The 19,817-nt window shown below is 42.8% G+C and overlaps 1 protein-coding gene across 1 annotated transcript in view; it reads right to left on the bottom strand.

The window, feature by feature from the left end:
* The window catches only part of LOC131956865 (repulsive guidance molecule A), a 46,649-nt gene extending 28,314 nt beyond the window's left edge, over positions 1-18,335 (bottom strand). Inside the window, exon 1 of the mRNA XM_059321481.1 lies at positions 18,120-18,335. Coding sequence (XP_059177464.1) covers positions 18,120-18,211 — 92 coding nt within the window. The 5' untranslated portion in view covers positions 18,212-18,335. The remainder of the gene's footprint in view (positions 1-18,119) is intronic.
* Positions 18,336-19,817: the final 1,482 nt, after the last annotated feature.

Genomic DNA, 19,817 nt, shown 5'->3' with positions numbered 1-19,817 from the left:
ACACATCATCCGCGACTGCTGGTAGAAATGATCAGATGTTGGCCTACTCCTACCTAGTCAAACAACACCACGAAAAGTTCACCTAGCCTAGATTTATTACACTTTGCCAACAAGGGAAGCTACGCCGGGAAAGGAAACTGAAATTGTCCGTTGAAGTTTTGTCCCTTTTAATATTTAGGTCTCGTCTTTATGAAAAAAATGTCCTGGCGCCAGCTACACTACATCTCTATCTATAATATAAAGCAGGGGTCTCTAAACTTTTCAGTCCGAGGGCCGCATGAACTATCAATTTTCATTTCGGGGGCCAGTTAGTTCCAGACATGTCTTTGATTTTCCTTGGCGAAGTTCCTCAGCCATCACCAACAAACGTTTTTTTCCGTGGACAAAAAGATCTCCGCGGGCCAGATGAGAGGACCTCGCGGGCCGCATCCGGCCCGCGGGCCGTAGTTTGGAGACCCCTGATATAAAGGGTCATGTATTGTGTTAGCAGAGTTTCTTCCAGTCATCTCTTCGGGTGGCCAAGCCCCCCCCCCCCCCGAAATTTTTTTACCGCCCCCCCCCCCCCCGAACGAAATGAAATTTATATAATTTATATAGAAAATACATAATTTTAACAGTGTCCGCCCCTTCCCCCGAAAGAAAGTCTACCGCCCCCCCCCCCCCCCCCGAAAATGTCAAGTCCCCCCCCCCCCCCCCCGGAGAAAAAAGTCTGGAAGAAACACTGTGTCAGTACGTCCGTCCGCTCGTCCGTCATCACTATAGATTTTAGAACCATAAAAGTAAACAACACATGCCGTGATTTTACTTGCATCGCATTGTCATATTATAAGTAGTGGTGTGGTGTGCTGTCTATTTATGTTAGAACTTGATTTTTTTTTTACTTTCTCGTATACAGAAAGCGATAGGGAGATGGATATGGGAAATGATAGGGATATTGTATTATGTAATTGGTTTATTAGGCAGGGTGGTAATTGACAGTAGTTAATTAAGCTGGGTAAATATGACCGGGTGGGATATGGGTTACGTCATAGGCCTGGGTAAAAAATGTCACATTTCGGATAAAATTTAGGTTTCATTTTAGTTGTATCATTATTTATGCACTTCTTAAGACTTTAAGTTAGGTTTTAGTATTATTGGCGTCCTTTAGGCCTACGTTTACCTTTTAATGGTTACTGCCGGCTTTAATTTTTATAGACGATACAGAATATGTTGTGTGTGTGTGTGTGCAATGTTCAGTTAAAGTTTTTTCCCCATCAAATACATTACTATGACGGCGTATAAAGCTTTTTATACTCTTGCTTGATACCAGAGGAGTAGCGACCTCTCCCGGCCCCAGGGCGAACTTTCAGTTTCGCGCCCATATCCCTGTATATATATATATATATATATATATATATATATATATATATATATATATATATATATATATATATATATATATATATATATATATATATATATATATATATATATATATATATATATATATATATATATATATATATATATATATATATGTGTGTGTGTGTGTGTGTGTGTGTGTGTGTGTAACACAAATTTAATAATTATGATGTAGGATTGTCGTTCCCTAAAACTTTACTTGACGCCAATTAAATTCCCCTTAAAAATGATTAGTAATGTCAGAAACAAATAAACCTCATCTGAGTTTAGAGGGAAGTTTGTAGCAGGTGCTAATTCGTTTAGGACAGTCTTTTTATGTTTTATCTCTGGAACAGTCTCTGTTATGATATAGTACATAGTTGGATTATAAGTTTGTTAGATTAAGGTTATACAATTGACATACATTAGCAAATTATTGTACACATTGGAATACGATATGGGTATTTCTTTGACTGGTTGATTGTATAATAAAACAAGCTAGAGGAAACAAATCGGAATCCAACAGCTCGAAGTCTTGGATTTATCAGATGTTCGCTGCCTTCTAGCACACAGTCAACAACAAACGCAGAACTAATTGAAGAAGCAGTAATAACCGGTTTAATGATAGTGGCACCACCCACGACGTTCTTGATAGAATCAGCAGCGATAAAAAGCGTATTAATATTCTAAGTCAATCTAAGTCAATATGGAATTTAAATGCATTGTGAAAAAAATGAAATGAGTATCTATAGCTAAATATGCTGTCTCTCATAACGTGTGGCTCGCAGCTAGGTCACAGGCAGTGGAGAGAGAAAAGGTGGTGGTTAGGACACAATAAGAGAAAGACAAACACGTTCATACAAATCAATTGAGTTGACAAACAGTTGCCTACGCCTATGTTCCTTATGAAGCCGAAACGAATAAAAAGAAAATCAAAAGAGCCTAGAACAGTGGGTTCCATCAAACCCGAGAGTTTCGATAATTCAGTCTCAGGGCTTCCGTGGAGGTCAAGACACACACCCGACTCATATGATTCACGATCGGATTTTGTTAGTGTGGACGATACAACTATTAAGAAGGGTTCGGTGATTGCGCATATGAAACTGGTGGGGTTCGGTACCTCCAAAAATTTAAGAACCACTGCTTTAGAGTGTACTTTGTAGAAGGTGCAAGCTTATTTGGTCTACTTTTGGTCGTGTCTTTAGAACAATTTCGATAATAATATATTACAATTTTAAATTATCAGTTTAGTTGAACCAAGTGTTATGAAAAAAGCAATAAAAAATGATCTATTTAGTATAATATACTAATTTTCTTCTCTCTTAAAATTTTGGCAAAAGAGAGTCGCTTTCCACCACCCGCCCCGACAGTCTGCTATTTTACTCATCTGATAGCGTTACAAGAACCCGTGATATTTATTTCTCTTTAATGCAGTGATCCAGGTAAGATGTAATGCAATCAAGTAAAAGTATCTGATATCTAACGTTGAAGTTGAGAGAATCGTAAGAATCGTACAAAGAACTAGCCGCGTCATTTCTTAGCAAAACTGGGTAGTGAAATCGTACATTAAGCGTTAAATACAATTGGTTTCTTTTCTAAGCGTTAAAAGAGCTATCTACTCACCGATCCAGTACAAATCCTGCTGTTTTTTTGTGTGAAAAAGCGCCCCCCCCCCCTCCCAAACATCTTGGACAAAGTTGTTAGAGCAGATTTTAAACGTCACTAACTCTTTTTTATTTTACACAATCGTAAAATACGCTTTAGTTCAATGGGTTTCTTTTCTAAGTGATAACGGTTATCTACTCACTAATCTAGTGGACATTTTCCGGTTTTATTCTTCAAAAAAGCCCCCCCCCCATCTAGGAAAGCTGGAAAGCGTTTTTTCCGGTCACTGTTTCTTAAGGTATAGGGCTGGTAAGTAGGTCACAAACCAGTTCTACAGCTCAATAAAAACAGCATGAGCCATTGAGCTGGTTGATGACCTACTTACCAGCCATATTTTCCAGTTACATATTTAAGGTAGAAAACAGTTAAATCCGTATGCAAAGGCTCAGCCGTTAAATTTCTTAACTTTGTTTATAATTCAAAACTGCAGCTTAAAATATTTTTCTATCACTTTTGGCGCCCCCCCCCCCCCCCCTTAGCTCGGGGCGGCCGCCCTCCCGCCCCCCCTAGCTACGCCTCTGATACGAGTACCTCGATATACGAGTGCCCCGACATACGAGTGCCCACCCATACGAGTGTCCCGACATACGAGTGCCCCGACACACGAGATTTTGGAGATGCGAGCTGTGAAGCGAGCTAAAATTTGAGATACGAGTAACAGGATTCGTCTGTTTAATAGAGGGTGGAAAAAAAGATTGTAGGATAAAAAGTCACAGGAAAAAAAAACACAGGAAGAAAAAACACAGAAAAAAAGTCACAGGAAAAAAAGTCACAGGAAAAAAAGTCACAGGAAAAAAAGTCACAAATATATATTTGCATGATATTTGTTAATAATTTTATGTATTAAATATTTAGAGAGTGCAAATTAACTTAGGATTAATTAAATGTAATATGATGTGTGTAGGCTGTATACGCATAGGAATTTTTATAATTCATCTAAAAATATTTATTATGAAATATGTAGATTGTAATTATGTTAAACTTAAGATTAGTAGCATTTAATAGAATTCTCCAAAGTCCACGTTTTTTATCGTTTTTTTTAAAATATCAACATTAAATTACCGTGAAATGGTAAGTTCATCTGACTTGCTGCCCTCAACTCATCGCAACAATAGTTATGTTTAGTTCAACCACCTTTACTGCCCACATTTATCACGCTCATTACATAACAAAACTTAGGATCAAAACAGAAAGCCGACAAGGTTCAAAGGCTGTCATTGACGCATAACGTCAACAACACAAAATATGTTCGGACAATGCCTACTGAGGAGAGGTCGGCCAGAGAATAGTCTACGGCAAAATTTGCCTAAATTTCTTTTATAATTAACTTTTCTACCACGTATTTAACTAAATACGTAACAAAAGTTGAGATTGTTGTGTAAATTATCTTAGAGTATTTTTACTAACAATTGTTATAATTGCTATAAATCATAATGCTTTTAACGTCTATAAATAATTTATGCTATCAAAAAATACAACCCACAACAATAAACATACACAATTTTACAATTCTTAACAAATTAATAAAAAGATTTCTAAAAAGATTTTTGTGACTTTTTTCTGTGACTTTATTTCTGTGACTTTTTTTCCGATAAAATATTTCCACTGTGACTTTTTTTCTGTGACTTTTTTTCCTAGCAAAAACTGTGACTTTTTTTCTGTGTTTTTTTTTCCTGTGACTTTTTTTCCGTTTACCGAAAAAAAAATGCCCTGAAAAAGATTGGGCATCAGAGAGAAAATTAAGTGACGAAGCTTAAGTGAAATTAACAAATCGGTGAAGATTAGGTTCCGTGAAATGACCAGAAAAAACGCACACAGAAAAAAGCGCAAACAGAAAAAAGCGCACGATTACAATAGTTCTTCTATACTCTGTATACGAGAAAGTAAAAAAAGAGGATGATGTTCAGCCCAAAATGCGTGGCTTTAAAAAAAATTTAAATACATAACAAAATTTATATTAAAATACATACACACATGCGGGGAACAGGGCATTACCCCCCCCCCCCCCCCGTCAACAGTGTTTCTTCCAGACTTTTTTCTCCGGGGGGGCACTTGAAATCTTCGGGGGGGCGGTAAACTTTCTTCGGGGGGGCGGACACTGTTAAAAGTATATATTTTCTATATAAATGATACAAATTTCATTTCGTTCGGGGGGGCGGTAAAAAATTTTCGGGGGGGCTTCGCCCCCCCCGAAGAGATGCCTGGAAGAAACTCTGCCCGTCAATTACCCCCTTGACATTCCCCCACCCCGACATTACCCCCGGAGTAATTACCCCCGTCAATTACCCCCTCCGCCCAATAGGACATTACCCCCCGGACAGGGTTAGGGTTAGGGTTAGATTTAAGGTTAGATTTAGGGCTAGGGCTAGGGTTTGGGTTAGGGTTGTGGTTAGGTCTAGATTTAGGGTTAGGATTAGGGTTTGGGTTATGGTCAGGGTTAGGGTTAGGGCTAGGGTTAGGGTTAGGGTTAGGCATTGGTTTTGGTTTTGTGTTAAGTTTTAGGCTGAGCTGAATGCTTAGGTTTTGGTCTTTTTCTTAAGGTTAGGATTAAGGTAATATATAAGTATACAATTTGAGTTAGAATTAGGATTGTAACTTGACCGGGGGGGGGGGGGGGTAATTCCCCAAAATGAGGGGGGGGGGGGGGGGAATGACAGGTGGTAATTGCTCCGGGGGTTAAATACGGGGTAGGGGGATGTCCAGGTGGGGGTAATCGGCGGGGGGATATTAACGGGGGGGGAGGGGTAATGTCCTGTAGTCACAAATGCGTATACACACACACACAGATATATATATATATATATATATATATATATATATATATATATATATATATATATATATATATATATATATATATATATATATATAAATATCCTACACCTCCACCCTACTACACCTCCACCCTACACCTCCACCCTACACCTCCACCCTACTACACCTCCACCCTACACCTCCACCCTACTACACCTCCACCCTACACCTCCACCAGCACTTTCCTTGGGCTCTAGTCGGTCGATTTTCAAAGTAACTAACTTTATAAAACCAGTTTATTTATTTCTTTTATCCTATATTATCTTTTATTAAACGATGTTAGGAGGCATTTAAAATATATATATTTTAAAATTAACAAACAAAAACAAATGGGGTTGGGTTTTGGGGGATAGAACGACCAACAAGATTTTAGTTAATTTCAATGAAGCAAACTGTTTTGAGATACGAGCCATTATTGGACATACGAGCAATGTTACTGAACGAATAAAACTCGTATCTCGGGTACCGCTGTAGGCCCCATGTGATTAGCTGCATGAGCAGTAGGGCATCAAGTGAATGTGTGGGCAGTAGGGCATCAAGTGAATGTGTGGGCATCAAGTGAATGTGTGGGCAGTAGGGCATCAAGTGAATGTGTGGGCAGTAGGGCATCAAGTGAATGTGTGGGCAGTAGGGCATCAAGTGAATGTGTGGACAGTAGGGCAAGTGACACAGCAGAGGCTGTCTAGTGGTGACGTAGATCACAGGTGCTGGTGACGTAGATCACAGGTACAATACAGAGAGACCGGACCAGCTATGTTTGATTGGGTGAGGGTAGGGGGGGGGGAATCTTTCACACTTGGAGAAGTCTTGAGAGGGTTGGTGGTGGTGGTGGGAAGGCGGGGGGGGGGGAACACGACGACATTGCTTATCAGCGTGTGACAGTTGGAAGCAGGCCGGGCATGACACCAACAATAAGTCTCCGATTGATTGCCCTGGTACAAGTGGCTGTTGGGGAAGGGGGAGGAGGGTATGTAGAGGAGAACTTGAAGAAATATTTTTAGTGTACAGGTGGTGACTGACTTGGATAAGTGCTAACACGGTGGGTAGCTGGTGATTTCATTGCTGGCCTACACGCCTAGCTAGCCAAAACGCATAGATGGCCTACACGCCTACCTGGCCTTCACGCCTACACTAGATGGCCTACACGCCTAGATGGCCTACACGCCTACACTAGATGGCCAACACGCCTACACTAGATGGCCTACACGCCTAGATGGCCTACACGCCTACACTAGATGGCCAACACGCCTACACTAGATGGCCAACACGCCTACACTAGCTGGCCTACACTAGCTGGCCTACACGCCTAGATGGCCTACACTAGCTGGCCTACACTAGCTGGCCTACACTAGCTGGCCTACACGCCTAGATGGCCTACACTAGCTGGCCTACACGCCTAGATGGCCTACACTAGCTGGCCTACACGCCTAGATGGCCTACACTAGCTGGCCTACACGCCTAGATGGCCTACACTAGCTGGCCTACACGCCTAGATGGCCTACACTAGCTGGCCTACACGCCTAGATGGCCTACACTAGCTGGCCTACACGCCTAGATGGCCTACACTAGCTGGCCTACACGCCTACCTGGCCTACACGCCTAGATGGCCTACACGCCTACCTGGCCTACACGCCTAGATGGCCTACACTAGCTGGCCTACACGCCTAGATGGCCTACACTAGCTGGCCTACACGCCTACCTGGCCTACACGCCCTGCTGGCCTACACGCCTAGATGGCCTACACTAGCTGGCCTACACGCCTAGATGGCCTACACTAGCTGGCCTACACGCCTAGATGGCCTACACGCCTAGCTGGCCTACACTAGCTGGCCTACACGCCTAGATGGCCTACACGCCTAGATGGCCTACACTAGCTGGCCTACACGCCTAGCTGGCCTACACTAGCTGGCCTACACTAGCTGGCCTACACGCCTAGATGGCCTACACGCCTAGATGGCCTACACTAGCTGGCCTACACGCCTAGATGGCCTACACGCCTAGATGGCCTACACGCCTAGATGGCCTACACGCCTAGATGGCCTACACTGGCTGGCCTACAATAGCTGGCCTACACGCCTAGATGGCCTACACTAGATGGCCTACACGCCTAGATGGCCTACACTAGCTGGCCTACACTAGCTGGCCTACACGCCTAGATGGCCAACACGCCTAGATGGCCTACACTAGCTGGCCTACACTAGCTGGCCTACACGCCTAGATGGCCAACACGCCTAGATGGCCTACACGCCTAGATGGCCTACACTAGCTGGCCTACACGCCTAGATGGCCTACACTAGATGGCCTACACTAGCTGGCCTACACGCCTAGATGGCCTACACGCATAGATGGCCTACACGCCTAGATGGCCTACACTAGCTGGCCTACACTAGCTGGCCTACACTAGCTGGCCTACACTAGCTGGCCTACACTAGATGGCCTACACGCCTAGATGGCCTACACTAGCTGGCAGACACGCCTAGATGGCCTACACGCCTACCTGGCCTACACTAGATGGCCTACACGCCTAGATGGCCTACACTAGATGGCCTACACTGGCTGGCCTACACTAGCTGGCCTACACGCCTAGATGGCCTACACTAGCTGGCCTACACGCCTAGATGGCCTACACTAGATGGCCTACACGCCTAGATGGCCTACACTAGCTGGCCTACACGCCTAGATGGCCTACACTAGCTGGCCTACACGCCTAGCTGGCCTACACTAGCTGGCCTACACGCCTAGATGGCCAACACGCCTAGATGGCCTACACGCCTAGATGGCCTACACTAGCTGGCCTACACTAGCTGGCCTACACTAGCTGGCCTACACGCCTAGATGGCCTACACTAGCTGGCCTACACGCCTAGATGGCCAACACGCCTAGATGGCCTACACGCCTAGATGGCCTACACTAGCTGGCCTACACGGCTAGCTGGCCTACACGCATAGATGGCCTACACGCATAGATGGCCTACACAGCCTACACGCCCTGCTGCCCTACACTAGCTGGCCTACACGCCCTGCTGGCCTACACGCCTAGATGGCCTACACGGCTAGTTGGCCAACACGCATAGATGGCCTACACGCCTACTTGGCCTACATGCCCTGCTGGCCTACACGCCTAGATGGCCTACACTAGCTTGCCTACACTAGCTGGCCTACACTAGCTGGCCTACACGCCTAGCTGGCCTACACTAGCTGGCCTACACGCCTAGATGGCCTACACTAGCTGGCCTACACGCCTAGATGGCCAACACGCCTAGATGGCCTACACGCCTAGATGGCCTACACTAGCTGGCCTACACGGCTAGCTGGCCTACACGCATAGATGGCCTACACGCATAGATGGCCTACACAGCCTACACGCCCTGCTGCCCTACACTAGCTGGCCTACACGCCCTGCTGGCCTACACGCCTAGATGGCCTACACGCCTAGATGGCCTACACTAGCTGGCCCACACGGCCAGCTGGCCTACACGCATAGATGGCCTACACGCATAGATGGCCTACACAGCCTACACGCCCTGCTGCCCTACACTAGCTGGCCTACACGCCCTACTGGCCTACACGCCTAGATGGCCTACACGGCTAGTTGGCCAACACGCATAGATGGCCTACACGCCTACTTGGCCTACACGCCCTGCTGGCCTACACGCCTAGATGGCCTACACTAGCTTGCCTACACTAGCTGGCCTACACTAGCTGGCCTACACGCCTAGCTGGCCTACACTAGCTGGCCTACACGCCTAGATGGCCTACACTAGCTGGCCTACACGCCTAGATGGCCAACACGCCTAGATGGCCTACACGCCTAGATGGCCTACACTAGCTGGCCTACACGGCTAGCTGGCCTACACGCATAGATGGCCTACACGCATAGATGGCCTACACAGCCTACACGCCCTGCTGCCCTACACTAGCTGGCCTACACGCCCTGCTGGCCTACACGCCTAGATGGCCTACACGCCCTGCTAGCCTACACGCCTAGATGGCCTACACGCCCTGCTGGCCTACACGCCCTGCTGGCCTACACGCCTACTTGGCCAACAAGATTATACCTAACACAGCTTGCCTGAGCTACCAGCAATAAAAATATGAAGAAAATGAAAGCGCGTCGTAGCGTGGCCTAACCCGAGCATAAAATAATATTGGCAGTGAGCTCCCCTGGTCGACTGAAAAGGCTGGCGATATTGATGATTGCTTCTTGCCCCTTTCAACGGCTTGACGTTCTGAAAACATTCGCAGAGAAAAGTTTTTTTCTTCAGAATTTCTTTTTCATCCACATTCTTTCATTCAAGAACGCAAGCGGTATAGTGTGTATAGTGTGTGTATGTGTGTGTGTGTGTGTGTGTGGGGGGGGGAGTTGGGTCAGAAGGTAGGGAGTGGGGTGGGTAACACATTCCTGTTAAATTTAACGACCTACCATTCCTGTTACCTAGACTAAATACCTATATCACTAGACTTAAGACTAAATACATCAATCACTAGACTAAATATCTCTATCACTAGACTAAAGACTAAATACCTCCATCACTAGACTAAATACCTCCATCACTAGACTAAAGACTAAATACCTCCATCACTAGACTAAAGACTAAATACCTCCATCACTAGACTAAATACCTCCATCACTAGACTAAAGACTAAATACCTCCATCACTAGACTAAAGACTAAATACCTCCATTACTAGACTAAATACCTCCATCTCTAGACTAAATACCTCCATCACTAGACTAAAGACTAAATACCTCCATTACTAGACTAAATACCTCCATCACTAGACTAAATACCTCCATCACTAGACTAAAGACTACATACCTCCATCACTAGACTAAATACCACCATCACTAGACTAAAGACTAAATACCTCCATCACTAGACTAAAGACTAAATACCTCCATCACTAGACTAAAGACTAAATACCTCCATCACTAGACTAAAGACTAAATACCTCCATCACTAGACTAAACACCACCATCACTAGAATAAAGACTAAATACCTCCATCACTAGACTAAAGACTAAATACCTCCATCACTAGACTAAAGACTAAATACCTCCATCACTAGACTAAATACCTCCATCACTAGACTAAAGACTAAATACCTCCATCACTAGACTAAAGACTAAATACCTCCATCACTAGACTATATACCTCCATCACTAGACTAAAGACTAAATACCTCCATCACTAGACTAAATACCTCCATCACTAGACTAAATACCTCCATCACTAGAATAAAGACTAAATACCTCCATCACTAGACTAAAGACTAAATACCTCCATCACTAGACTAAATACCACCATCACTAGACTAAAGACTAAATACCTCCATCACTAGACTAAATACCTCCATCACTAGACTAAAGACTAAATACCTCCATCACTAGACTAAAGACTAAATACCTCTATCACTAGACTAAATACCTCCATCACTAGACTAAATGCTTAATACCACCATCACTAGACTAAATACCTCTATTACTAGACTAAAGACTAAATACCTCCATCACTAGACTAAATACCACCATCACTAGACTAAATACTAAATACCACCATCACTAGACTAAATACCTCCATCACTAGACTAAATACCTCCATTACTAGACTAAAGACTTAATACCTCCATCACTAGACTAAATACTAAATACCACCATCACTAGACTAAATACCTCCATCACTTGACTAAATACCTCCATCACTAGACTAAATACCTCCATCACTAGACTAAATACCTCCATCACTAGACTAAAGACTAAATACCTCCATCACTAGACTAAAGACTAAATACCTCCATCACTAGACTAAATACCTCCATCACTAGACTAAATACCTCCATCACTAGACTAAATACCTCCATCACTAGACTAAAGACTAAATATCTCCATCACTAGACTAAAGACTAAATACCACCATCACTAGACTTAATACCTCCATCACTAGACTAAATACCTCCATCACTAGACTAAAGACTAAATACCTCCATCACTAGACTAAAGACTAAATACCTCCATCACTAGACTAAATACCTCCATTACTAGACTAAACACTAAATACCTCCATCACTAGACTAAAGACTAAATACCTCCATCACTAGACTAAATACCTCCATTACTAGACTAAAGACTAAATACCTCCATCACTAGACTAAAGACTAAATACCTCCATCACTAGACTAAATACCTCCATTACTAGACTAAAGACTAAATACCTCCATCACTAGACTAAAGACTAAATACCTCCATCACTAGACTAAAGACTAAATACCTCCATCACTAGACTAAATACCTCCATTACTAGACTAAACACTAAATACCTCCATCACTAGACTAAAGACTAAATACCTCCATCACTAGACTAAATACCTCCATTACTAGACTAAAGACTAAATACCTCCATCACTAGACTAAAGACTAAATACCTCCATCACTAGACTAAATACCTCCATTACTAGACTAAAGACTAAATACCTCCATCACTAGACTAAAGACTAAATACCTCCATCACTAGACTAAATACCTCCATCACTAGACTAAATGCTTAATACCACCATCACTAGACTAAATACCTCTATTACTAGACTAAAGACTAAATACCTCCATCACTAGACTAAAGATTAAATACCTCCATCACTAGACTAAATACCTCCATCACTAGACTAAATACCTCCATTACTAGACTAAAGTCTTAATACCTCCATCACTAGACTAAATACTAAATACCACCATCACTAGACTAAATACCTCCATCACTAGACTAAATACCTCCATCACTAGACTAAATACCTCCATTACTAGACTAAAGACTAAATACCTCCATCACTAGACTAAAGACTAAATACCTCCATCACTAGACTAAATACCTCCATCACTAGACTAAATGCTTAATACCACCATCACTAGACTAAATACCTCTATTACTAGACTAAAGACTAAATACCTCCATCACTAGACTAAAGATTAAATACCTCCATCACTAGACTAAATACCTCCATCACTAGACTAAATACCTCCATTACTAGACTAAAGTCTTAATACCTCCATCACTAGACTAAATACTAAATACCACCATCACTAGACTAAATACCTCCATCACTAGACTAAATACCTCCATCACTAGACTAAATACTAAATACCTCCATCACTAGACTAAAGACTAAATACCTCCATCACTAGACTAAAGACTAAATACCTCCATCACTAGACTAAATACCACCATCACTAGACTAAATACTAAATACCACCATCACTAGACTAAATACCTCCATTACTAGACTAAATACCTCCATTACTAGACTAAAGACTTAATACCTCCATCACTAGACTAAATACTAAATACCTCCATCACTAGACTAAATACCTCCATCACTTGACTAAATACCTCCATCACTAGACTAAATACCTCCATTACTAGACTAAAGACTTAATACCTCCATCACTAGACTAAAGACTAAATACCTCCATCACTAGACTTAATACCTCCATCACTTGACTAAATACCTCCATCACTAGACTAAATACCTCCATCACTAGACTAAATATCTCCATCACTAGACTAAAGACTAAATACCTCCATCACTAGACTAAATACCTCCATCACTAGACTAAAGACTTAATACCTCCATTACTAGACTAAAGACTTAATACCTCCATCACTAGACTTAATACCTCCATCACTTGACTAAATACCTCCATCACTAGACTAAATACCTCCATCACTAGACTAAATATCTCCATCACTAGACTAAAGACTAAATACCTCCATCACTAGACTAAAGACTAAATACCTCCATCACTAGACTAAATACCACCATCACTAGACTAAATACTAAATACCACCATCACTAGACTAAATACCTCCATCACTAGACTAAATGCTTAATACCACCATCACTAGACTAAATACCTCTATTACTAGACTAAAGACTAAATACCTCCATCACTAGACTAAAGACTAAATACCTCCATCACTAGACTAAATACCTCCATCACTAGACTTAATACCTCCATCACTAGACTAAAGACTAAATACCTCCATCACTAGACTAAAGACTAAATACCTCCATCACTAGACTAAAGACTAAATACCTCCATCACTAGACTAAATACCTCCATTACTAGACTAAAGACTAAATACCTCCATCACTAGACTAAAGACTAAATACCTCCATCACTAGACTAAATACCTCCATCACTAGACTAAATACCTCCATTACTAGACTAAAGACTAAATACCTCCATCACTAGACTAAAGACTAAATACCTCCATCACTAGACTAAATACCACCATCACTAGACTAAATACTAAATACCACCATCACTAGACTAAATACCTCCATCACTAGACTAAATGCTTAATACCACCATCACTAGACTAAATACCTCTATTACTAGACTAAAGACTAAATACCTCCATCACTAGACTAAAGACTAAATACCTCCATCACTAGACTAAATACCACCATCACTAGACTAAATACTAAATACCACCATCACTAGACTAAATACCTCCATCACTAGACTAAATACCTCCATCACTAGACTAAAGACTAAATACCTCCATCACTAGACTAAATACCTCCATCACTAGACTAAATACCTCCATCACTAGACTAAATACCTCCATCACTATACTAAATACCTCCATCACTAGACTAAAGACTAAATACCTCCATCACTAGACTAAAGACTAAATACCACCATCACTAGACTAAATACCTCCATCACTAGACTAAATACCTCCATCACTAGACTAAATACCTCCATCACTAGACTAAAGACTAAATACCTCCATCACTAGACTAAAGACTAAATACCTCCATCACTAGACTAAATACCTCCATCACTAGACTAAATACCTCCATCACTAGACTAAAGACTAAATACCTCCATCACTAGACTAAATACCTCCATCACTAGACTAAATACCTCCATCACTAGACTAAATACCTCCATCACTAGACTAAAGACTAAATACCTCCATCACTAGACTAAATACCTCCATCACTAGACTAAATACCTCCATCACTAGACTAAATACCTCCATCACTAGACTAAATACCTCCATCACTAGACTAAATACCTCCATCACTAGACTAAATACCTCCATCACTAGACTAAAGACTAAATACCTCCATCACTAGACTAGTTTAAACTTGAAATCAATCGATTTGAAAAGAACGGTCTTAAATCTCTCCCCCCCCCCCTGCCCTGTGTGAGGAATCTAGCAAGAGAAGCCACGTGTGGCTACACCTGTACCGGCCCAACCACTCAAACACCTGGCACTTGCAAGCAGTGGGCAGGCCAGGTGTCTTATGGGCGGGTCACATGGATGTGCTATAAGCTTATAGTGGTGGTGGTTTGTGGTGGGGGTGGGGGTGGGGGTGGATTGAGGTACTTTATGATCCACATTTTTCTTATCAAATAGAATCTTAAGACGGTAGTCATGACGTCATATCACGTCAGCCTCATGACATCAGCTCATGACCGCCGCATGACGTCAAATCAAGTCAGCCTCATTACGTCAGAATATGACATCATATCATGACTGCTAGATTATAGGAATAAAGTGACATGAAAAAATCACAAGCAAGTCACCGAAAAAAGTCAGAGAAAACAGTCACAGAAATAAAGTCACACATTTCTATTTGCATGGAATTTGCTAATGACATTTTGGCTGATGTATTAGTATTTGAAAACTACAAACCAGCGTCGATTGTATTAATATCAGAGTAAACATTTCAAGTGCTGATTAAATTAGCTGTATTTTGATTGGCTATCATCGATTTGCAACGCCTATTTTTACTTTCTCGTATACGAAGTATTGAGGAAGTATTGTAATCGTGCAAAAAATCGAAATCGAAATTTTCACAAATCTCGACGTTTTACACCTCCCAAAGTCAGAAATCTGCATTTTGTCCGTGTGTGTATGTGTGTCTCTGTGTCTGTCTCTGATTATGATAACTTGTGTACCGTTACAGATAGGGGTTGATGAAATTTCATATAAAAGTATAACACCAAATTTCTAGTTCTATATCAACTTTTCAGCGATTTCCGGTAACCGGAAGTGGAACTTATTCTACATTCGGTTTTTCAAGAGCCTATAACTTGAGTACTGTTTCTGATAGATAGACGAATGTTCACACATAAGTTAAAAATCCAATTCTCTGTTTTCTGTCCAATTCTGGGTAATTTCTGGTGACAGGGAGTGGTGCTTTAGACTATATCATATTTCTAAAAAAACCACATGAATTTATTTTTAACTTCATTCCTCCGTGTATCGTCTGTCAAGGTCGGGAAATTGCAAACGAAATTCCGAACACTGCTACCGGACCGAGTTATTTCATATTTTTCTTTTTCCATTACTAATGTTCCGCACTATTATAAACACGTTGTTTGCAGGTCATTTTGGTGCGCAATTCTTTTTCTACGAGATTCTATGCTATTTAAAATAAACCGGTAGTGATCTCCCCTAAATTTTATCGAATATTCTTATATAAAACAACAGGGGATGGCAACTCGGGATAAAGTTATGATTTTTAATCCATTTTAAATACTTAGACTTTTTAAAATAGAATAAAATCTCATAGAAAAAAGAATTGCGCACCAAGCGAACGCCGAATAAAGATGTGTATAATAGTGCGGAATATTATTAGTACTTTATAAATTCACATGCGTTTTTTTGAGAAATCGGAAATAGTGACAATTACTACTTCCGGTCAACTTGAGTACTATTTTAGATAGATAAATGAAATTTCACAAATAAGTAAAAGATCTAATTTAATGCATTCTGTCAAAGTTTGAGTAATTTCCGTTGACCGGTGACACCATTAAGTGCCGCACCGGGTGACACCCGACCTCGCTACGCCACTGCCGTAAATGATGAAAATGATGAAAAATGTCAACATTTTATGTGATTTTTGTGCACGATTACAATACTTCCACTATGCTCTGTATACGAGAAAGTAAAAAGACACTAACTTTACCGCCTAAATTCGCACCCCTGCCCCCGAACAAAATAGTATTTATATTGAAGATATATACTTTTACCAGTGTCTCGAAATCGAGATTTGTGAAAATCACAAATCTCGATTTCGATAAAGAACTACACATTTGATATAATACTTATTTATGGAATTTCATCAACCTAGCTGTAACCGTACTCAAATTATCGTGTTCACAGACATACATCCACACAGACACACACACACCGACACACAGACGCACGCACACACACACACGCATACACACATAGAAATACTCAGGGAGGTGCAAAACGTCCAGATTTGTGAAAATCTCGATTTCAATTTTTTTCGCACGATTACAATACTTCCTCTATACTTAAGTTACGAGAAAGTAAAAACAAAATGAATTCGCACGGGATTTGGAACACATTGAACGTCTTCACGTTCACCTGGGAGCATTAACGGGTACCTGGGACCATATCTATACGGGTACCTGGGACCATTAACGGGTACCTGGGACCATATCTATACGGGTAACTGGGACCATATCTATACGGGTACCTGGGACCATATCTATACGGGTACCTGGGACCATATCTATACGGGTAACTGGGACCATATCTATACGGGTACCTGGGACCATATCTATACGGGTACCTGGGACCATATCTATACGGGTAACTGGGACCATATCTATACGGGTACCTGGGACCATATCTATACGGGTACCTGGGACCATATCTATACGGGTACCTGGGACCATTAACGGGTACCTGGGACCATATCTATACGGGTACCTGGGACCATATCTATACGGGTACCTGGGACCATATCTATACGGGTACCTGGGAACATATCTATTCGGGTACCTGGGACCATATCTATACGGGTACCTGGAACCATATTTATACGGGTACCTGGGACCATATCTATACGGGTACCTGGGACCATATCTATACGGGTACCTAGGATCATATTTGTACGGGTACCTAGGACCATATCTATACGGGTACCTGGTACAATATCTATACGGGTACCTGGGACCATATACGGCATATGGGTACCTGGGACATACACTTGTCGGTCTTTCGTCAGTGTCGGCCTTTTGTCAGTGTCGGCCTTTTGTCTATGTCTGCTTATGGTACTGATGTTTTACGTGTATTTTTAAATTTAAAAAATTATGAATGAAGAAGCTCAAACAAGTGCACTCATTAATGGGACGTAGTTTTACTAATTAGTGGGTCACAACTCCACTAATTAGCGGGTTTTCATTAATTATCTAAACACCGCCGCCTACCTTATGAAGGCTTGTATATCCACATTAATCCACATCCATGTTGCTGGGTTGTCATTCGGGTACGTGAGATCCGCCAAAACTGATGACGTCATTCCCTCTGTAAAAACGGCCGGACAGGTCTGGGAACATTTTTGTCAGCTCTAATCCGTCCGTTCCCTGCCATGTTCCCTGCCATGTTCCCTGCCACAAATCAATGGAACGTGTCGAGGGGGTAACGTGTGGCAGACGATAGGAGCGCGGCACGGAGGGGCGAGAAGGATCAGTCGGTAGCTATTGACGAGGTGTCGGGGCGGGCAGAAGGTGTCGCGCCATCTGACGAACACCTCTCAACACCTCGGCTGTCACTTGCTTGGGGGAGGGGCGGGGCGACAGGGAGAGGTACTAGACCCGCTACCGTACATCGGGTGGACCCGCTACCGTACATCGGGTGGACCCGCTACCGTACATCGGGTGGACCCGCTACCGTACACCGGGTGGACCCGCTACCGTACATCGGGTGGACCCGCTACCGTACATCGGGTGGACCCGCTACCGTACACCGGGTGGACCCGCTACCGTACACCGGGTGGACCCGCTACGTACATCGGGTGGACCCGCTACCGTACATCGGGTGGACCCGCTACCGTACATCGGGTGGACCCGCTACCGTACATCGGGTGGACCCGCTACCGTACATCGGGTGGACCCGCTATCGTACATCGGGTGGACCCGCTCGCTACCCGCTACCGTACATCGGGATGTTTTAAGTGGTCAGACTAATTGATGTGAGGGGTGGGCTAGTTGATGTGAGGGGTGGGCTAGTTGATGTGAGGGGTGGGCTAGTTCATGTGAGGGGTGGGCTAGTTCATGTGAGGGGTGGGCTAGTTGATGTGAGGGGTGGGCTAGTTGATGTGAGGGTTGGGCTAGTTGAAGTGAGGGGTGGGCTAGTCGATGTGAGGGGTGGGCTAGTTGATGTGAGGGGTGGGCTAGTTCATGTGAGGGGTGGGCTAGTTGATGTGAGGGGTGGGCTAGTTGATGTGAGGGGTGGGCTAGTTGATGTAAGGGGTGGGCTAGTTGATGTGAGGGGTGGGCTAGTTGATGTGAGGGGTAGTTAAAGTCATGTCTCATACGGCCAATAGATGACATGCCATCTGGCCAATAGATGACATGCCATCTGGCCAATAGATGACATGCCATCTGGCCAATAGATAACATGTCATCTGGCCAATAGATGACATGCCATCTGGCCAATAGATGACATGTCATCTGGCCAATAGATGACATGCCATCTGGCTAATAGATGACATGCCATCTGGCCAATAGATGACATGCCATCTGGCCAATAGATGACATGCCATCTGGCCAATAGATGACATGCCATCTGGCCAATAGATGACATGCCATCTGGCCAATAGATGACATGCCATCTGGCCAATAGATGACATGACATCTGGCCAGTGGTTGACATGCCATCTGGCCAAGAGATGACATGTCAGCTGGCCAGTGTCACAAAATTAAGTTCATACAGAATTCCTACAAAAACATCGAGTGACCTCACACTCCATAAAACACATTGGCAACATCTAAAAATACTTTTACAATCCAACTCACGCAGGAATCAGGTTTTGACCTTAAAAAGCCAGGGAATCGTCCACGTTTTGTCAGGAATTTGGAGCTAGCCCAGGGGATGAAATTCTCGTTGATTGAAACGTCTGCTGA

The sequence above is a fragment of the Physella acuta genome, unplaced genomic scaffold, assembly GCF_028476545.2.
Source record: "Physella acuta isolate Inbredline_101_S28 unplaced genomic scaffold, ASM2847654v3 ptg000079l, whole genome shotgun sequence".
Taxonomy (NCBI): domain Eukaryota; kingdom Metazoa; phylum Mollusca; class Gastropoda; family Physidae; genus Physella; species Physella acuta.
This window is presented reverse-complemented; position numbering and strand designations above follow the sequence as displayed.